Source organism: Somniosus microcephalus, unplaced genomic scaffold, assembly GCF_052327205.1.
Source record: "Somniosus microcephalus isolate GS21.2 unplaced genomic scaffold, FLI_Smic_1.0 unresolved_chr1, whole genome shotgun sequence".
Classification (NCBI taxonomy): Eukaryota; Metazoa; Chordata; class Chondrichthyes; order Squaliformes; family Somniosidae; genus Somniosus; species Somniosus microcephalus.
The window spans coordinates 164,382,331-164,406,590 of record NW_028225179.1 but is presented as its reverse complement, the minus strand read 5'-3'; the positions used below and the strand labels follow the sequence as shown (position 1 = coordinate 164,406,590).

The 24,260-nt window shown below is 48.6% G+C and overlaps 1 protein-coding gene across 2 annotated transcripts in view; it reads left to right on the top strand.

The window, feature by feature from the left end:
• LOC147096461 (uncharacterized) overlaps positions 1 to 24,260 on the top strand; it is a 61,904-nt gene that overhangs the window by 4,845 nt on the left and 32,799 nt on the right. For both annotated transcript variants that reach the window (XM_085975236.1, XM_085975235.1), the window contains exons 2-3: positions 6,080 to 7,167; positions 20,333 to 20,467. In XM_085975236.1, the coding sequence (XP_085831362.1) occupies positions 6,172 to 7,167; positions 20,333 to 20,467 (1,131 nt within the window). In that variant the 5' untranslated portion in view covers positions 6,080 to 6,171. The remainder of the gene's footprint in view (positions 1 to 6,079; positions 7,168 to 20,332; positions 20,468 to 24,260) is intronic.

Here is a 24,260-nt window from a genome sequence, read left to right as displayed (position 1 = left end):
GGATGTTGCCTGGCCTGCTGAGTTTTTCCAGCATTTTCTGTTGTTACTTCATGTGTAGTTTCTTTATGGTGATGAGATTTATAACAGCCGCCTTCTGTGCTGCAACTATTCTATGATTCTAGGTCTCTGCTTCTAACTGCTCATGTCTTGAATGTAGCAGACTTCAGGAGGGCATAGACAGACTGGTGAAATGGGCAGGCAGATGGCGCATGCAATTTAACAGCACAGAAATGGGCTATTTTGCCCAATGGGTCCATGCCGGTGTTTATGCTCCACATGAGCACGAGTGATGCGCTTTGGAAGAAACACCATGGTGAGATACAGGAAACTTTCGTTTAAACGGAGGTTAAATAACCGGAATGCTCTATTCACCGGCAAAATTCAGGAGTCAGTTCAGATAACTTTTTTTACTTTTCGTTGCTTTTTTTCTCCAGTCGTGGCTCTGCGAGCGTCTAGCTGAAGCTGTTGCTTAGCTATAGAGACGCCTGCAAGCTGCACCGACTGTTTTGAAGCTGTTGCTAAGCAACAGGGTTTGTTGCTTCAGACGGAGCTCTGAGCTCCGTATGTTTTAACTATAGCGCTCGTTTCTCCGGCAGTGTTGATCGACTGGCACCAGCTCGGTCCCGTCAGTGCCGGATACCAGAAAGTTTCCTGTAGTATAATCTAAAGATACTATTTTGAGGGGGTGCAAGAGCAGAGGGACCTGGGGTGCATGTTTACCAATCTTTGAAGGGAGCAGGGCAAGTTGATTAGGCTGTTAAAGCGGATGGGACACTTGGCTTTGTGAATAGGGCCATTGAATCCGAAAACAGGGCAGTTATGCTAAACCTTTAGAAATTACTGGTTAGGCCTCAGCTGGAGTACTGTGTATAATTCTGGGCACCGCACTTTAGGAAGGATGGCCAGGCCCTGGAGAGGGTACAGAGCAGATTTACCGGGATGATACCAGGGATGAGGGAGTTCAGTTATGTGGAGAGATTGGGATTGTTCTCCTCCGAGCAGAGAAGGTTAAAGGGGGCCATAATGGAGGAATTCAAAATTGAGGGGTCTCAGTAGAGCAAGTAGGGAGAAAGGGTTGCCTCTGGCAGGTGGGTCAGTAACCAGAGCTCCGACTTAAAAATAATTGGCAAAAGAACTAGAGGAGAATTTTTTCAGAGGGTTGTGATGATCTGGAACACACTACCTGAGCACATGGGGGCTCTGATTCCATAGGAACTTTCAAAAGGCATTTGGACACGTACTTGAAGAGGACTAATTGGTAGGGTTATTGTGGGGTGGGGGGGGGGGGGGCGGTGTGTGAGGGCTTACAGTGTGGTGTGGGATGAAATTGGACATCTTTCAAAGAGCAGACGCAACGGACCAAATGGCCTCCTTCTGTGCTGTAAGATTCGTGCAGGGTCTGTGAAGCTGGGAAATCCTGTTAATTCCTGAGGGAGAATGCGGTGTTCCTAGGTGCTCACTGTCCTGGGGAAGGCGTCAAACATCTCGACCATCCAATCAATAAGATGGGTGGGAAGAGGTTTCCTGGCGGGTGATCCAGAACCAGGGGTCACAGTCTAAGGATAAGGGGTAAGCCATTTAGGGCAGAAATTAGGAGGAATTTCTTCACCCAGAGAGTGGTGAACCTGTGGAATTCTCTACTACAGAAGGCAGTAGAGGCCAATTCATTAAATATATTCAAGAAGGAGTTGGATATATTTCTTAAGGCTAAAGGGATCAAGGGATATGGGGAGAAGGCAGGGACAGGGTACTGAATTTGGATGATCAGCCATGATCGCATTGAATGGCGGAGCAGGCTCGAGGGGCCGAATGGCCTACTCCTGCTCCTAGTTTCTATATGTTTCTATGTGATGATTTGGGGCATCAATATTGCGAATCATGGCTTCAGGCAACAAATATGTCTCCCACCTCCCCCCAGGACCAGCCTGTAGTATGAGCAAGAGGCAGGTGCACCCTGCAAGGTGCAACACATGCCTGTTCTATCACTGCTGCCTCGAGCTGTTTTATTTATATAATAACAAAGGCCCATTGTCTTGGATGTGCCAGAGGTAGTCAGACGGGAGCTGCCACATTGCACCCTCAGACACGTACATGGATTTATTCAACACGGCCTGATGCTTCTGCCCGTGATATGCCAACGGGTCCGAAAATCAACACATTACTAGTTGACTTTAAAAAAATAAAAAAATAAAAAATCATTCTCGGCACGCGGTCATTTCATACAATCATAGAAAGTTACAGCACGGAAGGAGGCCATTTCGGCCCATCATGTCCGTGCCGGCCAACAAAGAGCGATCCAGCCTAATCCCACTTCCCAGCTCTTGGTCCGTAGCCCTGCAGGTTCGAGCATCCCAAGTGCACATCCAAGTACTTTTTAAATGTGGTGAGGGTTCCTGCCTCTACCACCCTTTCAGGCAGCGAGTTCCAGACCCCCACAACCCTCTGGGTGAAGAAATTTCCCCTCTAAACTTTCCCCCAATTACTTTAAATCTGTGCCCCCTGGTTTTTGACCCCTCTGCTAAGGGAAATAGGTCCTTTCTATCCAGTTTATCTAGGCCCCTCATAATTTTATACACCTCAATAAGGGCTCCCCTCAGCCTCCTCTGTTCCAAGGAAAACAGACCCAGCCTATCCAGTCTTTCCTCATAGCTAAGATTCTCTACTCCCGGCCACATCCCTGTAAATCTCCTCTGTACCCTCTCTGGTGCAATCACGTCTTTCCTGTAATGTGGTGACCAGAACTGCACGCAGTACTCTAGCTGAGGCCTAACTAGTGTTTTATACAGTTGAAGCACAACCCCTGGCAAAGCTGATATTTATTGCCCACCCCTAATTGCCCTGGGAAGCTGGTGATGGGCCTCCTGCTGGAACCGGTGATTGATTTAATCCTCCTGATTCACAATATATATTAATGATCGAGTCAAGGGAACTAGATGTAATATCTCCAAGTTTGCAGACGACACAAAGCTGGGTGGGCGTGTGTGCTGTGAGGAGGATGCCGAGAAACTCCAGGATGATTTGGACAGGTTGGGTGATTGGGCCGAAGCATGGCAGATGCAATATAACGTGGATAAATGCGAGGTTATCCACTTTGGTGTCAAAAACAGGAAGGCAGATTATTATCTGAATGGCAATAGATTGGGAGAAGGGGGAAGTGCAACGAGACCTAGGTGTCCTTGTGCACCAGTCGCTGAAGGTAAGCATGCAGGTGCAGCAGGCGGTTAAGAAGGCAAATGGTATGTTGGCCTTCGTAGCGAGAGGGGTTGAGTACAGGAACAAGGATGTCTTGCTGCAGTTGTACAGGGCCTTGGTGAGACCACACCTTGGGTATTGTGTGCAGTTTTGGTCACCTTATCTGAGGAAGGATGTTCTTGCCATGGAAGGAGTTCAGTGAAGATTCACCAGCCTGATCCCTGGGATGGCAGGAATGACGTATGAGGAGAGATTGGGTCGATTGGGCTTGTACTCGCTGGAGTTTAGAAGAATGAGAGGGGATCTCATTGAAACTTATAAAATTCTGGCAGGACTGGACAGACTAGATGCAGGAAGGATGTTCCCGATGGCCGGGGGAGTCCAGAACCAGGGGTCACAGTCTAAGGATAAGGGGTAAGCCATTTAGGACAGAGATGAGGAGGAATTTCTTCACCCAGAGAGTGGTGAACCTGTGGAATTCTCTACCACAGAAGGCAGTAGAGGCCAATTCATTAAATATATTCAAGAAGGAGTTGGATATATTTCTTAAGGCTAAAGGGATATGGGGAGAAAGCAGGGACAGGGTACTGAGTTTGGATGATCAGCCATGATCGCATTGAATGGCGGAGCAGGCTCGAGGGGCCGAATGGCCTACTCCTGCTCCTATCTTCTATGTTGACTCCCAGCTAAAGCTGAGACCGGCTTCTTGGTTTGGCGGGGCGGGACATGAAAGGTTGGTGGCTCAGCTGGGCTGCTATGTTACTGGATCAGCGGCTAACCGTCGAGCTGGGGTGTGTCCCTGCACTGTGGTGGAAGATGGAATGTGATGGCACAGAGCCTAGTATAATGCTACCTGCCAACGTGGGTGGCACGGCACAGGCGTGGCCTTCCTTCTGGTTTAATTATTACCCACCTTTTGAAATCAGGAGCTGAATCTCTGAGCTATATTGTCTGGATTTCAGTTGAGGTCTCAAAGCTATAATCAAAAATTGGTGGATGATTTTTCAGTCAGTGCGGTTTTCGGTCAGGGTGTGCCTTTGATGAACTTGCCAATGGCTGTGTATGTATGTGTTACTGAGCTGTGCAGCCCGGGGTGGTCCTCGCTTTTACCTTTGGTCTGTTCTGGGTGTCTGCCATGACTCGGTGGCAACACTTTGCTCTTAAATCAGAGCTTATGGATTTCAAGAGACTTGAGTGCTTAATCTCGGCTGTCACTTTAGTGCAGTGCTGAGGGAGTGCTGCACGAGTCAGAGGTGCCATCTTTCAGATGAGATGTTAAACCATATTTAACACTGAACCAGCATCGCTATCATTATGCCAGTGCTGTTTGTGGATGGAACCTCATGTGCAATTTGGCTGCCACATTACAACAGTAACCACACTTCAAAAAAATAATTCATTGGTTTAAAGGCGCTTTTGAGGTTGTAAAAGATGCAAGTGCCTTTGAGTTGGATGATCCCCACTGGGGTGTTAGGGGTGTGATAATCGTTCTCTACTCCTGGACCAACAGTTGGAAAAATTGGCCAAGGTTCCAGTTCCACAACACTATCCACTGACCCCCACTGGGAAAGTTGCCACGGTGGGGGGGGGGGGAGCAAGGGATCGGGGTCAACTCCAGCAGTCGAGTGGTTAAGAAGGCAAATGGTATGTTGGCCTTCGTAGCGAGAGGGGTTGAGTACAGGAGCAAGGATGTCTTGCTGCAGTTGTACAGGGCCTTGGTGAGACCACACCTTGAGTATTGTGTGCAGTTTTGGTCGCCTTATCTGAGGAAGGATGTTCTTGCCATGGAAGGAGTTCAGCGAAGATTCACCAGGCTGATTCCTGGGATGGCAGGAATGACGTACAAGGAGAGATTGGGACGATTGGGCTTGTACTCGCTGGAGTTTAGAAGAATGAGAGGGGATCTCATTGAAACGTTTAAAATTCTGACGGGACTGGACAGACTAGATGCAGGAAGGATGTTCCCGATGGCCGGGGGAGTCCAGAACCAGGGGTCACCGTCTAAGGATAAGGGGTAAGCCATTTAGGACAGAGATGAGGAGGAATTTCTTCACCCAGAGAGTGGTGAACCTGTGGAATTCTCTACCACAGAAGGCAGTAGAGGCCAATACATTAAATATATTCAAGGAGTTGGATATATTTCTTAAGGCTAAAGGGATCAAGGGGTATGGGGAGAAGGCAGGGACAGGGTACTGAACTTGGATGATCAGCCATGATCGCATTGAATGGCGGAGCAGGCTCGAGGGGCCGAATGGCCTACTCCTGCTCCTATCTTCTATGTTTCAACTCAAGCAGACCAATCAAGAGTGGGATCACTTGCCAATTATTCCTCAACACCGTTTAGGCCGGAGGCTAACTTTACCACCAAATTTGTGTCACAAGCAAAATACTGCAGATGCTGGAAATCTGAAATAAAAACAGAAAATGCTGGAAACGCTCAGGTCGGGCAGCATCTGTAGAGAGAGAGAGAGAGAGAGAGAGAGAAAGAGAGTTGACGTTTCAGGTCGATGAGCCTTTGTCAGAACTGGAAAAAGCTGGCGATGTAACAGGTTTTTCAGCAGGTATAGGGGCAGGGAGAGAGGGGCGGAAAGAACAAAGGGGAAGGTCTGTGATTGATTGGATGGAAGTGCAGGACAGATTAAGAGACAAAAGGGATGATGGTGCAGGGAGCGTCACGGATGTAGGTGGGAAGATCCTGGACAAGGAGAAAAAATAGAGTCAAGGTAGGAAGAGATGAGGTTCTGTGGGAAGAGTCGCAGATGTAATTTGTCACCCTAGCTGACTGAGACCTACTAACATTTCAACCCTGGATCCTTCCTCAAAGGAAACCTATTTAACACGTGGCTTTCCTTGGATTCTAAAGTGATCTTTTTTCCCCCCACCTCAGGCTAACGAGGGTACTGAACCTTGGAGGTTAGACTGACTTGGCTGAGATTCTCCCCACCGACTGCCCGTGGTTGAATGTGACGAGTTGTCAGAATGCAGGAGGTTTGCCGCGTCTGTGCGACGCAGCTGAAGGGGAACCAGCGGCGATGGATCTTCAGTTCGCGGGCAGCCGTCAACCTGCAGGTGGTGCTCTCGCACGTTCTGGGGCAGCGGGTCACCCGCGACGGGCGAGGGGAGTTCCTGTGCGGCAAGTGCGCCTTCGCGCTGGAGAGGGTCTACCGTTTCGACACCGTCATTGCCCGCGTCCAGGCCCTCTCCATCGAGAAGATCCAACGCCTTCTGACGGACAAGGACAGGCTGGCTCAGTGCCTGTGCTACCTCCATGGGCAGCACCACCCGTCGGCCAAAGGCCAGGACTCCACGGTGGACATTGTTGACCTCCCTCACGGCCAGTATAGCGCGCTGCTGCAGGATGATCTGGTCATGTCGGAGTTCGAGTGCTGGTCGGAGCACAGCGGGAGCGATCTGAACACTTGCCTCTGCCAGAACAGGAATTGCTTCGGATGCAATGCCATGCGCGTCTCGGACTCCAACTACGAGTCTGTGTGCAAGATCCCGCGTCGCTTGGCCAGGGCGCTGTCCAAAGGGGACCTCTTTCAGCTTTCAAGGGACAAGTCGCAGAGCATGCCCCTCGACTGGCTTCGGACCCCGGAGCGGAGGGCCTCCAGCAGCAGCTCCGTGCAGTCGCTGTACACGGCAAGCTCGCGACCCAGCTCCCGCTCGCTGTCGGTCTCTTCGCTCGGGACGGTCCCAGGCTCTGAGAAAGAGGTTGAGGATCAAGCGTTCGATGACTCTTCGACCCTGGACCAGTCACTGGCTGCCGTGATGCAATGGCTCAGGGGCATCGTGTATCGGCCAGTCCACACCCTGCCGAGCAGCAAGATCCCAATCCGCGTCTGGAACGGGGCAAGATCGGCGGTGAGCAGCCCGGCCACGCCGAGGCGACAGCTCCATTTCCACAGAGACGAGGAGTCCTTTCAGGAGTTGACGAGCGAATTCTCTTCCGAGTATCTCCCCTTCAATCTGGAGGCAAGCATCTTTCTCCTTTATTCATTCAGCAGGCAGATGATTTCTGAAGGTTAAATCTTAGAAAAACAGATGCTTGCATTTTTGTTCAAGGCGATAGTCATAGTTATACAGCACAGAAAGAGATCCTTCGGCCCACCATGTCCGCGCCGGCCATCAAGCCCTGTCTATTCTAATCCCATTTTCCAGCACTTGGTCCGTAGCCTTGTATGCTATGGCGTTTCAAGTGCTCATCTAAATGCTTCTTGAATGTTGTGAGGGTTCCTGCCTCTACCACCCTTTCAGGCAGTGAGTTCCAGATTCCAACCTCCCTCTGGGTGAAAAAGTTTTCCCTCAAATCCCCTCTAAACCTCCTGCCCCTTACCTTGAAACTGTGCCCCCTGGTTATTGACCCCTCTACTAAGGGGAAGAGTTCATTTCTATCTACCCTATCTATGCCCCTCATAATTTTGTACACCTCAATCAGGTCTGCCCTCGGCCTTCTCTGCTCTAAGAAAAACAACCCCAGCACCTCTGCACCCTCTCCAATGCAATCACATCCCTCCTATAGTGTGGCGACCAAAACTGCACACAGTATTCCAGCTGTGGCCTAACTAGCATTTTGTACAGCTCCATCATAACCTCCCTGCTCTTATATTCTATGTCTCGGCTAATGAAGGCAAGTATCCCATATGCCGCCTTAAGCACCTTATCTACCTGTTCTGCTGCCTTCAGGGATCTATGTACATGCACACCAAGGTCCCTCTGATCCTCTGTCCTTCCGAGGGTCCTACCATTCATTGTGTATTCCCTTGCCTTGTTAGTCCTCCCAAAATGCATCACCTCACACTTTTCAGAGTTAAATTCCATTTGCCACTGTTCTGCCCATCTGACCAACCCGTCTATATCGCTCTGTAGCCTGAGGCTTCCCTCCTCGCTATTTACCACTCCAACAATTTTTGTGTCATTTGCAAACTTACTGATCATACCTCCTACATTCATATCTAAATCATTAATGTACACTACAAACAGCAAGGGACTCAGCACCGATCCCTGCGGTACACCACTGGACACAGGCTTCCAGTCACAAAAACAACCTTCGACCATCACCCTCTGCCTCCTGCCACTAAGCCAATTTTGGATCCAATGTGCCAAATTGCCCTGGATCCCATGGGCTCTTACCTTCTTGACCAGACTCCCATGCGGGACTTTGTCAAAAGCCTTACTGAAGTCCATGTAGACTACATCAACTGCACTACCTTCATCCACACACCTAGTCACCCCCTCAAAATTCAATTTGCAATGCTGGCAAAGCTTCGTTTATTGACGACTGCTGGTGCCTTGAGGGGCTGGTGGGCTGTATCTTTGAGCAGTTGGTTCAGAAACTCTCTATATTGCTAAATATGTAGTGTGGCAGGCACATAGAAAGAAAGAACTTGCATTTGTATAGTGCCTTTCTTGACCTCCGGTGTTACTAAAGCACTTTATAGCTGAAGCGCTTTACATAGAAACATAGAAGATAGGAGCAGGAGTAGGCCATTCGGCCCCTTGAGCCTGCTCCGCCATTCAATGAGATCATGGCTGATCATTCAAATTCAGTACCCTGTCCCTGCCTTCTCCCCATATCCCTTGATCCCTTTAGCCTTAAGAAATATATCTAACTCCTTCTTGAATATATTTAATGAATTGGCCTCTACTGCCTTCTGTGGTAGAGAATTCCACAGGTTCACCACTCTCTGGGTGAAGAAATTCCTCCTCATTTCTGTCCTAAATGGCTTACCCCTTATCCTTAGACTGTGACCCCTGGTTCTGGACTCCCCGACCATCGGGAACATCCTTCCCGCATCTAGTCTGTCTAGTCCTTTTAAAATTTTATAAGTTTCAATGAGATCCCCTCTCATTCTTCTAAACTCCAGTGAGTATAAGCCCAATCGACCCAATCTCTCCTCATACGTCATTCCTGCCATCCCAGGCATCAGTCTGGTGAATCTTCGCTGCACTCCCTCCATGGCAAGAACATCCTTCCTCAGATAAGGTGACCAAAACTGCACACAATACTCCAGATGTGGTCTCACCAAGGCCCTGTACAACTGCAGCAAGACATCCTTGTTCCTGTACTCAACCCCTCTCGCTACGAAGGCCAACATACCATTTGCCTTCTTAACTGCCTGCTGCACCTGCATGCTTACCTTCAGCGACTGGTGCACAAGGACACCCAGGTCTCTTTGGCAATAGATTGGGAGAAGGGGAAGTGCATTCGGATAATAATCTGCCTTCCTGTTTTTGCCACCAAAGTGGATAACCTTGCATTTATCTACATATGGCAGATGCAGTATAATCACCCAACCTGTCCAAATCATCCTGGAGTTTCTCGGCATCCTCCTCACAGCACACACGCCCACCCAGCTTTGTGTCATCTGCAAACTTGGAGATATTACATCTCGTTCCCTCGTCTAGATCATTAATATATATTGTGAATAGCTGGGGTCCAAGGAGCGATCCCTGCGGTACCCCACTAGTCACTGCCTGCCACTCTGAAAAAGACCCATTTATTCCAACTCTTTGCTTCCTGGTGGTGGGAGTGCAACAGTTGGTCGCGGCTCCCCTGGGGTACGAAGGGGCAATAATCAGGGTTGAATAATCTGCCAACGTTCACCCCCCAGACTAGCATTTGAAAATGATGTCCTTAAAGTGAAGGAGGTTAACGGGGAATTTCAGAAGTCCCGTGTCCGCATCAAGCATTCCCAAGTGAGATGTGGCATAGTTGGATGCAGAGTAATGCTCGCTCCACACTGCCCAGCAATGTGTCTCGGCTGCCACCTCTCAGCGCCTCCTATTGCACCGACCGGTTTGTTCATTTCCCACACCAGCCATTTCTGAGCCTATCTTCGTGAAGAAAGAAAGCCTTGCATTTATACAGCGCCTTTCACGACCAGCGGACGTCTCAAAGCGCTTTACAGCCAATTAAGCACTTTTGAAGTGTAGTCACTGTCGTAATGTGGGAAACACGGCAGCTAATTTGCGCACAGCAAGCTCCCACAAACAGCAATGCGAAAATGATCAGATCATCTGTTTTTAGTGATGTTGATTTGAGGGATAAATATTGGCCCAGCACACCGGGGATAACTCCCCTGCTCTTCTTCGAAATAGTGCCATGGGATCTTTTACATCCACCTGAGAGCGGACGGGGCCTCGGTTTAACGTCTCATCCGAAAGACGGTACCTCCGACAGTGCAGCACTCCCTCAGCACTGCACTGGGAGTGTCAGCGATTTTATGTGCGCAAGTCTCTGGAGTGGGACTTCAACCCACAGCCTTCTGACTCCGAGGCGAGGGTGCTGCCCACTGAGCCACGGCTGACACTGAATAAGATGATGATGAACAGCCAGTTTCTAGCTGCTGGCATAATTCAGGGCTCAATATTTTTTCGTGTGGATTCTATTGCTGCCACCTTTTTTCTATTGTGTGCTTGTTTTTCTTTTCCATTCATTCGCGCCCCATTGTTCCTGCAATCTCTAGATCTGCTCTCAACACATCGCACTCACCATAAATTTGCCTTTTTGATTTGTATGAAGCTATGTTAAGCCAGTTGCGTGCTTGTGCCTTGAGCCACAGCACCGATTGCTTTGAGCTTGTTAAAGATGTGGGGTTGAAGGGAAGCTCCGAGCTGTGGACAACCTGCTGGGTTCAGCTAGTCCTGTTGCTTGAACATTTCTCGAGCGTTGGACGGTGTGTGGAATGTTTCTTGTTCCTAGCGTGAATTTTACATCCTTTTCCCTCCTACCCCTCCCCCCCCCCCCCCCCCCCCCCCGACTTCCCTCATAAGAACTAGGAGCAGGAGTCGACCATTTGGCCCCTCGAGCCTGCTCTGCCATTCAGTTGTGCCAGCTGTGGCTCAGTGGGTAGCACACTCGCCTCTGAGTCCGAAGGTTAATGGTTCAAGTCCCACTCCAACACACAAATCTAGGCTGACACCCCCAGTGCAGTGCTGAGGGAGTGCTGCACTGTTGGAGGTGCCATCTTTCGGATGAGTTGTTAAAACGAGGCCCCGTCTGCTCTCTCAGGTGGATGTAAAGGATCCCATGGCACTATTTTGAAGAAGAGCAGGGGAGTTATCCCCGGTGTCCTGGGGCCGATATTTATCCCTCAACCAATCCTACAAAAATAGATTATCTGGTCATTATCACATTACTGTTTGTGGGAGCTTCCTGTGCACAAATTGGCTGCTGCGTTTCCCACATTACAACAGTGACTTCACTTCAAAAGTACTTCATTAGCTGTGAAGTGCTTTGAGACGTCCAGTGGCCGTGAAAGGCACTATATAAATGCAAGTCTTTCTTTCAATAAGATCATGGCTGATTTTCCACGTCAACTCCACTTTCCCACTCGATCTCCATGTCCCTTGATTCCCCTGGGTCCATAAATCTAGCTAACTCCGCCTTAAATAAACTCAACGACTCGGCATCCACAGCCCTTTGGGGTAGAGAATTCCAATGATTCACAACCCTCTGAGTGAAGAAGTTCCTCAAACTACATACAGCCATTGAATATTCTACATCTCTTCAGTTACCCCCCCCTCCCTGCCCCCACCTCTTTAAAAACTGGGTTTTAATTAGCTGCATTGATTTGTAATGCTGAAAGAGGTTTTGATCATGACTTTGGCCATGAGCTTTAACAATTCCTGCACGTTACGTTCACTTTATAGCACAATGGGGCGCTGTGGGAAACGTGTGCGCAATGTTGCAGCCTTCAATGTCTGCCTTTTCTGAGGAAGGATGTTCTTGCCATGGAGGGAGTGCAGCGAAGATTCACCAGGCTGATACCTGGGATGGCAGGAATGACTTATGAGGAGAGATTGGGTCGATTGGGCTTGTACTCGCTGGAGTTTAGAAGAATGAGAGGGGATCTGATCGAAACTTATAAAATTCTAACAGGACTGGACAAACTAGATGCAGGAAGGATGTTCCCGATGGTCGGGGAGTCCAGAACCAGGGGTCACAGTCTAAGGATAAGGGGTAAGCCATTTAGGACAGAGATGAGGGGGAATTTCTTCACCCAGAGAGTGGTGAACCTGTGGAATTCTCTACCACAGAAGGCAGTAGAGGCCAATTCATTAAATATATTCAAGACGGAGTTAGATATATTTCTTAAGGCTAAAGGGATATGGGGAGAAAGCAGGGACAGGGTACTGAATTTGGATGATCAGCCATGATCTCATTGAATGGCAGAGCAGGCTCGAGGGGCCGAATGGCCTACTCCTGCTCCTATCTTCCACGTTTCTATGATGCAATGACCACTTGCAGTTATGTACTGCCCTAAAGGTAAAATAAAAATCACATGGCGTTTCACAAATGGAAATGGATAAGGAAACGGTCACTAGCCATAAAAGGAAGACTAGAAGGGGTGAGCAAGTGCTTGGTCAAACCGCTTGGTTCAGAGAAGGCCTGTAAAGGTAGAGGGGTTTAGAATGGAGTAAGGGCAGGGAGAGTGAATGGACGATGACCAGAGCCCCAGGACTGTGGGGTGCTGGAGGAACATAAGAAATAGGAGCAGGAGTAGGCCAATCGGCCCCTCGAGCCTGCTCCGCCATTCAATAAGATCATGGCTGATCTGATCCTAACCTCAAATCTACTGTCACCCTCCATCCCACCCGAACCCATGTGATCTCCCGGGAGAGGCGAAAAACCAGATAAAAAACCCAATGGCCAATTTGGGAGAAAAAAATCTGGGAAATTCCTCTCCGACCTATCTAGGCGATCGAAACTCGTCCAGGAGATCACTCTGTCCCTGTATTTCCTGCAGTACTTACCTTCTGTAAAGGCGATCTCCACCCCAGCCAGGAACAGGCCCAATTTACTCTTGAAGGACACCTAGCTGGCAGCCTGTTCCCGAGGTCTCCACTAATCCCTGTGAATAGAACCATCTCCTGAAATCTAACACAGAATTAAAACACACGAAGTAGGAGCAGGACCAGGCTACACGGCCCCTGGGCCTGCTCCGCTACCCACAGGGCCATGACCGATCCGAACCTAGACTCATGTCCAATTTCCTGCCCGCTCCCCGTAACGTTACTTCTAGGAAACTGTCTTTCTGTTTTAAATGTATTTAATGATGTAGCTTCCACAGCTTTCTGGGTCACCAGTGGGGTTCGGTAAGGCCTGGGATTGGTTGATTGTAGATGCTTGAATTTAATATCCACACTGACGGTCGGTGTGGAGATGATGGGCTTAGTACGGGACTGGATCCATGTGGCGGACTTTCGGACGATTTGAGAGTGAATACCGTGAAGGTATTGGGGAAAGCTTGTCGCCGTCTACTCTTGAGTCACCAGTCTGTGTAATGTCCAAATGCAGTGCGAATCTGCGGCGAGCACAGGGACCACCACCTTGCTTCTTGCCACGTTCCCCTTCCTTACTTGCTACTACTAACTATTGGGCTAGGCAGATGGTGATTTACATTTTTGCCCTCTCCTCCCCCTCTCGCTGTATGGTAGCTGTGTCCAAACTGGTCTCCACCCATTGATTGTAACATCTTTGTTATTTGCTTATCTCAACCTTGCCAACAGACCTATCCTGTTGCACTGCACCTTTTCACTTGACGCTATTTAAAAAAAAAAATACACAATGGCCCAGAAATTCGGGTCTCCACGGGTGAGTCCGCACGGGGTACTCACCCGTAAGCCCAATGGAAGTGCCAGTTTCGTGCATGCACTGCGCATGCGCGGGAAACCGGCACTTCCGTTCCCCTGAAAGAAGGGGTTCAGAAGTCGAACGCGTGCACGGGAGAGGCAGCGCGTGCGCATCGAACTTACGGTTTTTTTTGCAGGTTTTCCCGGGAAGGTAAGTCTCCAGAAGTTACACATGTAAAAAGCAGTCGCAAGGCCTGCTTTTTACAAGGTAAGTGGTGAATTAATTAAAATTTAAACATTTTTCCACAGGTTTATTATTTTTAAATACTTTAAAGAAAGGTAAGTTTATTTTTAGCCCTGTTAGAAGATGTAATTAATTTTTTCAAAAATTTAAATTATTGTTTAAAATAGTTATTTCATGTAATTTATAGTTTATTTTAAAAATGTGATTTTTAAAAATTTATTTGAAGTTTTAGTGATGTTTTGGGGCTTATAGGTTTGACAGCGCTTGTCACACTTATGAATGAAGCATTCCCTGCTACCATTGGCTCTCCATGGCCCACGTGATCCCAGGGGACGCATCGAACTAACTGCGCCCCTGGGATACGCAAGCACTGCGCGCCGGCAGTTGGAGCAGGCGCAGGATCGGAATCCCACGTGGGCCCACAGCTCAACGGCCGGCGCGCTAGGTAAGTGCAGGTCGGGGGCTTGCACCCGAGGGAAGCCCCCGACCCGAATTTCTGGGCCATTATGAGGAACGGTTGGACAAAAGCAGACAACAACTTCCGTTTTATAGAGTGCCTGTAATGTAGGACAAAAAACAACCCAAGGTGCTTCACGGGCGTGCAATCAGACAATAAATTGACCTCCAGACCATATTAGGAGGGGTGATTGGAGTTTAGTGAAAGGGGTACATTTTAAAGAGCATCTTAAAGAAGGGGAGAGAGGCGGAAGGTTTAGGGTGGGAATTCCCAGCTTTGCGCCTTGTCGTCTGAAGACTGGTGAGGTGAAGAGTGTGGGGGAAGTTCAAGGAGTCAGAGTTTTGAGAGAATTTTCAGGGAGGCTTGTAGGGCTTGTACTCGCTGGAGTTTAGAAGAATGAGAGGGGACCTCATTGAAACTTAAAAAATTCTAACAGGACTAGACAGACTAGATGCAGGAAGGCTGTTCCTGATGGCGGGGGAGTCCAGAACCAGGGGTCACAGTCTAAGGATAAGGGGTAAGCCATTTAGGACAGAGATGAGGAGGAATTTCTTCACCCAGAGAGTGGTGAACCTGTGGAATTCTCTACCACAGAAGGCAGTTGAGGCCAATTTATTAAATATATTCAAGAAGGAGTTGGATATATTTCTTAAGGCTAAAGGGATATGGGGAGAAGGCAGGGACAGGGTACTGAATTTGGATGATCAGCCATGATCTCATTAAATGGCGGAACAGGCTGGAGGGGCCGAATGGCCTACTCCTGCTCCTATCTTCTATGTTTCTATGGAGGCGGTTCGAGATGAGTGGTGAAACTATGAATGGATTCGAACAGGAGGATGCCAATTTTAAATCTGGAGGTGTTGGGTGGGGGGGGGGACTGCGAGGCAATGAAGGGCAGGGGTGCTGGGTGAGTGGAATTTGGTGTGAGTTAGGATACAGGCAGCACCGTTTGGGGTCCGAGTGATTGGTTGGGTCACTTCAGAGGATGGTTAAGTCAACCAGGTTGGTGTCGGACTGGAGTCACATGTAGGAAGGGGTGAGGGATGGTACGGGGGTAGGGGGGTGCAGTGCAGGATGGTGGACCAGGTGTTCCGGAATCATAGAATGGTTACAGCACAGAAGGAGGCCATTCGGCCTGTTGAGCCCGTGCCGGCTCTTCAGCTAGTCCCACTCCTCCGCCCTTTCCCCGTAGCCCCCTGCAAATTTTTTTCCTTCAAGTACTTATCCAATTCCCTTTTGAAAGCCACGATTGAGTCTGCCTCCACCACCCTTTCAGGCAGTGCATTCCAGATCTTAACCACTCGCTGCGTAAATTTTTTTTATCATGTCGCCTTTGGTTCTTTTGCCAATCACCTTAAATCTGTGTCCTCTGGGTCACGACCCTTTCGCCAATGGGAACAGTTTCTCTCTATCTACTCTGTCTAGAGTCCTCATGATTTTGAACACCTCTATCAAATCTCCTCTCAACCTTCTCTGCTCCAAGAAGAACAACCCCAGCTTCTCCAGTCTATCCACGTAACTGAAGTCCCTCATCCCTGGAACCATTTTTCTGCACTCACTCGAAGGCCTTCACATCCTTCCTAAAGTGCGGACACAATACTCCAGCTGAGGCCGAACCAGCGTTTTATAAAGGTTCATCATAGCTCCCTTGCTTTTGTACTCTATACCTCTATTTATGAAGCCCAGGATCCCGTATGCTTTTTAACGGCTTTCTCGACCTGCCCTGCTACCTTTAACGATTTGTGCATATATACCCACAGGTCTGTCTGTTCATGCACCCCCTTTAGAATTGTACCCTTTAATTTATATTGCCTCTCCTTGTTCTTCCTACCAAAATGTATCACTGCACTCTTCTGCAGTGAATTTCATCTGCCACGTGTCCGCCCATTCCACCAGCCAGTCTATGTCCTCCTGAAGTCTATCACTATCCTCCTCACTGTTCACTATACTTCCAAGTTTTGTGTCATCTGCAAATTTTGAACTTGTGCCCTGTACACACAAGTCCGAGTCATTAATATATATCTAGAAAAGCAGTGGTCCTAGTACTGACCCCTGGGGAACACCATTGTGTACTTTTCTCCAGTCTGAGAAACAACCGTTCACCACTACTCTCTGTTTCCTGTCACTTAACTAATTTTGTATCCATGCTGTCACTGTCCCTTTTATTCCATGGGCTTCAACTTTACTGGCAAGCCTATTATGTGGCACTTTATCAAACACCTTTTGGAAGTCCGTGTACACCACGTCAGCCGCATTGTCCTCATCGACCCTCTCTGTTACCTCATCAAAAAACTCAAATCAAGTTAGTTAAACACACTTTGCCTTTAACAAATCAGTGCTGGCTTTCCTTAAATAATCCACACTTGTCCAAGTGACTGTTAATTTTGTCCCGGATTATCATTTCTAAAAACTTCCCCACTACCGAGGTTTAACTGACTTGGCCTGTAGTTGCTGGTTTTGTCCTTACACCCATGTTCAAAAAAGGGTGCAACATTTGCAATTCTCCAGTCCTCTAGCACCACCCCTGTATCGAAGGAGGATTGGAAGATTGTGGCCAGTGCCTCCGCAATTTCCTCCTTAACTTCCCTCCGCACCCTAGGATGCATCCCATCTGGTCCTGGTGACCTATGAACTTTAAGTACAGCCAGCCTTTTTAGCACCTCTCAATTTTTATCCCATCCAGTATCTCCACTACCTCCTCCTTCACTGTCTATGGCAGCATCTTCTTCCTTGGTGAAGACAGAGGCAAAGTATTCATTTAGTACCTCAGCCATGCCCTCTGCCTCCCTGCATAGGTCTCTTCTTTGGTTCCTAATCAACCCCATCCCTCCTCTTGCTACCCATTTATTGTTTATATCCCTATAAAAGACTTTTGAATTCCCTTTTTATGTTGGCTGCCAGTCTATTCTCATACTCTCCCTTTGCCCCTCTTATTTCCTTTTTCACTTCCCCTCTGAACCTTCTATATTCAGCTTGGTTCTCACTTGTATTCTCAACCTGACATCTGTCATACGCCTCCTTTTTCTGCTTCATCTTACTCTATCTCTTTTGTCATCCAGGGAGCTCTGGCTTTAGTTGCCCTACTTTTCCCCCTCATGGGAATGTACCTTGACTGTACCCGAACCATCTCCTCTTTAAAGGCAGCCCATTGTTCGATTACAGTTTTGCCTGCCAATCTTTTGATTCCAATTTACCCGGGCCAGATCCATTCTCAACCCACTGAAATTGGCCTTCCTCCAATTAAGTATTTTTACTCTAGATTGCTCCCTGTGCTTTTCCATAGCATATCTAAACCTTATGATACTGTGATCACTGTTCCCTAAATGTTCACCTACTGACACTTGCTCCACTTGACCCACCTCATTCCCCAGAACCAGATCCAGCAATGCCTCCTCCCTCGTTGGGCCAGAAACAAACTGATCAAGAAAGTTCCCCTAAACACACTCCAGAAATTCTTCCCCCTCTCTGCCATTTACAGTGTTACTATCCCAGTCTATATTAGGATAATTGAAGTCCCTCATTATCACGGCAGGTTTATTTCCCAAATAGATAATTATTGGCCCAGAAATTCGGGTCCCAACGCATGAGTACACACTGGGTATTTGAAGATTTAGTGATGTTTTGTGGCTTACAGTATTTATAGGTTTGACAGCTCTTCCTGTCAAACTTATGAATGAAGCATTCCCTGCCACCATTGGCTCTCCATGGCCCACGTGATCCCAGGGGACGCATCGAACTAACTGCGCCCCTGGGATACGCAAGCACTGCGCGCCGGCAGTTGGAGCAGGCCCAGGATCGGAATCCCACGCGGGCCCGCAGCTCAACGGCCGGCGCGCTAGGTAAGTGCAGGTCGGGGGCTTGCACCCGCGGGAAGCTCCCGACCCGAATTTCTGGGCCATTAGGTGGACCAATTGAGATCTAGGGACAATCCAACAGCTTTACGATCACTTTTACTGATGGTAGCATTCTATTTCCAGATTTAAAAAAAAACTGAATTCAAATGCTCAAAACTGTGGTTCTAGCTTTTATTCAGTTTCCAGAGAATATACCCATAGAGTTACAACAGATAGTCAGGTAGATGAATGAACCATTCGAAGCACCAAGAATCTAACTCTGTACCCTTCAAAAGTTAAGCTCGCTGAAGGGAGTCTTGATCTGCATCTAACCTTGCTACATCTGGTTATCCAAAAAGTGAAGGTGTGTCGTTTCCAAGAGTCAACATTTTATGTTGAGCAGAATTTCCCAGACGCAAACCCCCCCCCACCCCCCCTCGCTGACTGGCGCATTCGGGGTTTTAATTCATTCACGGGATGTGAGCATCGCTGGCATGGCCGGCATTTATTGCCCATCCCTAATTGCCCTCGAAGGTGGTGGTGAGCCACTGTAGCCCTTGAGGTGTAGGTACTCCCACAGTGCTGACCGTGTTGTAGCGGTTTGGTGTAACTGTGTGGCTTGCTCGGCCATTTCAGAGGGCAGTTAAGAGTCAACCACATTGCTGTGGGTCTGGAGTCACATGTAGGCCAGACCGGGTAAGGGCGGCAGATTTCCTTCCCTAAAGAACATTAGTGAACCAGATGGGTTTTGACAACAATCCGGTAGTTCCATGGTCACCATTACTGATACTAGCTTTTTAATTCCAAATTTATTTAATTAGCTGAATTTAGATTCCTGCAGCTGCCGTGGATGGGATTTGAAGTCGCGTCTCCGGATCATTAGTCCAGGCCTCAGGATTACTAGTCCAGTAACATAACCGCTGTGCTACCATTCCCCTTTGGTGCATTCGGGGTGGTCTGACATATCCTAGCTCTAATGAGTACAGTTATCTCTGGCAGGAATTCCCTGCCTAAACTTCTCTACCTCTCTTTCCTCCTTTAAGACGCTCCTTAAAACCTACCTCTTTGACCAAGCTTTTGGTCACCTGCCCTAATTTCTCCTTATGTGGCTTGGCGTCAATTTTTTGTCTGCTAACACTCCTGTGAAGCGCCTTGGGATGTTTTACTATGTTAAAGGCGCTATATAAATGCAAGTTGTTGTTGTTGATGAGCTTCCGACCACACATCCGCAGCATAACTAAGACCGCCTATTTCCATCTCTGTAACATCGCCCGTCTCCGCCCTTGCCTCAGCTCATCCGCCGCTGAAACCCTCATCCATGCCTCTGGGCTACCTCTAGACTTGACTATTCCAACACACTCCTGGCTGGCCTCCCACGTTCTACCCTACGTAAACTTGAGGTCATCCAAAACTCTGCTGCCCGTGTCCTAACTCGCACCAAGTCCCATTCGCCCATCACCCCTGTGCTCGCTGACCTACGCTGGCTCCCGGTTAAGCAGCGCCTCGATTTCAAAATGCTCATCCTTGTTTTCAAATCCCTCCATGGCCTCGCCCCTCCCTATCTCTCTAATCTCCTCCAGCCCCACAACCCCTCCCGAGATATCTGCGCTCCTCTAATTCTGCCCTCTTGAGCATCCCTGATTATAATCGCTCAACCATTGGTGGCCGTGCCTTCTGTTGCCTCGGCCCTAAGCTCTGGAATTCCCTGCCTAAACTTTTCCGCCTCGCTACCTCTCTTTCCTCCTTTAAGACGCTCCTTAAAACCAACTCTTTGACCAAGCTTTTGGTCACCTGCCCTAATTTCTCTTTGTGGTTCAGTGTCATTTTTCTTTTGTCTTACAATACTCCTGTGCAGTGGCTTGGGATGTTTTACTATGTTATAAAGGCGCTATATAAATACAAGTTGTTGTCTTTGTCATCATCTGCTTCTGTCACTTGTTAGGCCAGGTCTGTTGGTATGCAGGTATTCTGTGCTGTTCAGCATTGACTAATTTCTAAACAGCCCCCACATACCATTCCTTCTTGCAGAAGTTTCTTAAACATGAACACACGCCCAATGGGTTGCAACAGAGAGTCGGGCAGCTGAACGAACAACTGGAGGCAGCGAGGACCCGGATCCGGTCCCTCGAGGGCAAGCTGACCGACACCGTCGCCAATGAGCAGGTCAGTTCAGGAATCCTCTTGCGCCCGGTTTGAGCTGATCCACATTCGCGCAGAGTCTGGAGTAAATGCTTGTCGGGAGAATTGGCGGCAGAGTTTGCGATTCCTGCGCTTGGATGTGGCCAATACAGGAGAATTGGGCGGGCACTACTTTCCCCACCCCCCACCCTGATCCCTTATTCTGAGACTGACCCCGTGTTCTAGATTCCCCAGCGATGGGAGTGTTTTCTAGCTGGAGCCTCTCTCTCTTTAATGAAATGCTTGCCTTCTGTGTTGTAATATACACAGGATACACTAGGGAGCTCCTTTGCCATCCTTGACCATCCGTTGCCATCCTTTGCTCTCTTTCTCCCCAGTCTCCTCTCTTCTGCTGTTTAAGTTCCCCTGGCTCTAATAGTGGGTGCATTTTTATCCCTAACTGCAAGGTTAAAGTTACCTGAGCCCACTGCCCATCCCCTGACATTGCCTGTTCTTTGTTCTCAGTGAGCCCTGGCTCTTCACTTAAACTTAGCTCCCAAACTCCCAGACCGCTCTGCCGTCAAGACTACGCTTCTCCACTAGACTAGTGATCTAGTGGATCGCGAGTGGAGCTCGGGGCCAGGGATCGTGAGAATATCAGTGCTAACTTGATCCTGTGAGAGACGACATCATTCATGTCCGAGGCCGGGACCCAGGAGCGAGGTCAAGGCCCAGGAGTGGCGCAGCGTGGACCAGCAGTGGGGTCGGGGCCCAGGGAAGGTGCGGCACGGGCCAACAGCGAGGTCGGGAGGACCACAATGCATCCTACGAAACCCAAGCAGAGAGGATCTGCGGGAAGGAGGGAGGAGGACAGTAGCAGTATGTTTGTGTGTGTGCTAGGTCGTTGTAGCAGAGCCTGGTCTCCAATCGTCTTGGATCCCCTTGCCATTGGACCAAGACCTTACTCTGTCAAGCCCGTGTGGTAGCTGGTGTGCAACGGCCACCCCACGTTAAAAGAATTCACGCACAGGCATCTTCCACCCTTTAATGTGGAAGCAAGTCATCCTCAGGTTCCGAGGGACTGCCGAAGAAAAAGAAAATACTGAGACCGTCCCGACAGTATATTCAAACCCCAGTCTAGGGCCCTGAGCTCCAGTCTGCTTTCAGGTGAACTCGCCTGTTGGAAATAGCCAGCAGGAGAGTCCGTGTCAAAGTCCAGAAGCTCATGATATTGCAGTGCCAACAGGACAAACGCAGCAAAACTCTGCTCCCTCTGTTGACTCTCTAAGGTTCAGTGAACGCCACCACACCCAGTGCTAAGTGAACTATTCCTGGCACTGAACAGACCGGTTCGTGCAGGGATCTGTCAGAACAGTCTCGTGTTTCACCTTTGCTCAACGTTGGCAATGCTTGTTTCTGTGTGACGCGAAGGCTCGGTTTAACCCTTGATAGCAACAGACCCGGGCACTGCTGTTTTAAGTTTGAAGCCCCATTTACAATTATACTGGCAGTATTTAAACACTTTTTACAAATCCTTTAGATGCAGCAATGTTTTGTTAATGGTGCTTTGAAGCTTTGTGGGAGTTTGGGCAAAGGTGGAGGTAAAAAAATAATTTGTTTCAATCAGTTTATCTCCATCTCCTCCTCCTGCTTCCCCCTTCATTTGTACTGGAACAGTACCCATGGATTGGAGGGTAGCTAATGTTACCCCACTGTTCAAAAAAGGTGGTTCAGGAAACTTTGGTTTATCCAGAGGTTAACTGTCCAGAATGCTCGAGCCACCGGCAAAATTCAGGAGTCGGTTCCGTAAGTTTTTTTTCTTTTCGTTGCTTTTTTTTCACCAGTCAGGCTCTGCAAGGTCTAGCTAAAGCTGTTGCTTAGCTACAGAGACGCTTGCAAGCTACGGCCGACTGTTTAGAAGCTGTTGCTAAGCAACAAGGTTTGTTGCTAGATACGGAGCTCAAAAGCTTCCGTATGTTTTAACATTAGTGCTGGTTTGTCCGGCAGTTTTGATGGGATGGCAGCAGCTCGGCCCCGTCAGTGCTGGATAGCACAAAGCTTCCTGTAGAGAGAAAACACGGAATTACAGACCGGTAAGCCTGACATCGGTAGTGGGGAAAATGCTAGGGTCCATTATAAAAGATGTAATAGCAGAGCACTTGGAAAACAGTGACCGGATCGGACAAAGTCAACATGGATTTACAAAAGGTAAATCGTGCTTGACTAATCTACTGGAATTTTTTGAGGATGTAACTGGTAAAATAGATAAGGGAGAACCAGTGGATGTGGTGTATTTGGACTTTCAGAAGGCTTTCGATTAAGGTGCTGCATAAGAGACTAGCGTGTAAAGTTAAGGCACATGGGATTGGGGGCAAGGTATTGAATTGGATAGAGAACTGGTTGGCAGACAGAAAGCAAAGAGTTGGAATAAACGGCTCTTTTTCCGAGTGGCAGGCAGTGACTAGTGGGGTACCGCAGGGATCAGTCCTTGGACCCCAGCTATTCACAATATATATTAATGATCTGGACGAGGGAACTAGATGTAATATCTCCAAGTTTGCAGACGACACAAAGCTGGGTGGGCGTGTGTGCTGTGAGGAGGATGCAGAGAAACTCCAGGATGATTTGGACAGGTTGGGTGATATGGCAGATGCAATATAACGTGGATAAATGCGAGGTTATCCACTTTGGTGTCAAAAACAGGAAGGCAGATTATTATCTGAATGGTAATAGATTGGGAGAAGGGGAAGTGCAACAAGACCTGGGCGTCCTTGTGCACCAGTTGCTGAAGGTAAGCATGCAGGTGCAGCAGGCGGTTAAGAAGGCAAATGGTATGTTGGCCTTCGTAGCGAGAGGGTTTGAGTACAGGAACAAGGATGTCTTGCTGCAGTTGTACAGGGCCTTGGTGAGACCACATCTGGAGTATTGTGCGTAGTTTTGGTTGCCTTATCTGAGGAAGGATGTTCTTGCCATGGAAGGAGTGCAGCGAAGATTCACCAGGCTGATACCTGGGATGGCAGGAATGACGTTTGAGGAGAGATTGGGTCGATTGGGCTTATACTCGCTGGAGTTTAGAAGAATGAGAGGGGATCTCATTGAAACTTATAAAATTCTAACAGGACTAGACAGACTAGATGCAGGAAGGATGTTCCCGATGGTCAGGGAGTCCAGAACCAGGGGTCACAGTCTAAGGATAAGAGGTAAGCCATTTAGGACAGTTATGAGGAGGTATTTCTCCACCCAGAGAGTGGTGAACCTGTGGAATTCTCTACCACTGAAGGCAGTAGAGGCCAATTCATTAAATATATTCAAGAAGGAGTTGGATATATTTCTGAAGGCTATGGGGAGAAAGCAGGGACAGGGTACTGAATTTGGATGATCAGCCATGATCGCATTGAATGGTGGAGCAGGCTCGAGGGGCTGAATGGCCTACTCCTGCTCCTATCTATGTTGTCTTTATCCTCCTTGTGCTGACTCTTGCTTTGGTGGGGTTCCACAGGCATCATTAGCTGGCCATCTCTGTGAGCGTCTCTAGTGGCTATTCAATTGTAGAGGCATCGCATCTAAGCCTAATTTTTTTATTCGTTTATGGGCCGTGGGCGTCGCTGGCCAGGCCAGTATTTATTGCCCATTCCTAGTTGCCCTTGAGAAGGTGGTGGTGAGCTGCCGCCTTGAACCGCTGCAGTCCGTGTGGTGAAGGTACTCCCACAATGCTGTTAGGCAGGGAGTTCCAGGATTTTGTCCCAGCGACGATGAAGAATCGGTGATACACTTCCTAGTCAGGATGGTAGGGAACTTGGAGGTGGTGGTGTTCCCATGCGCCTGCTGACCTTGTCTT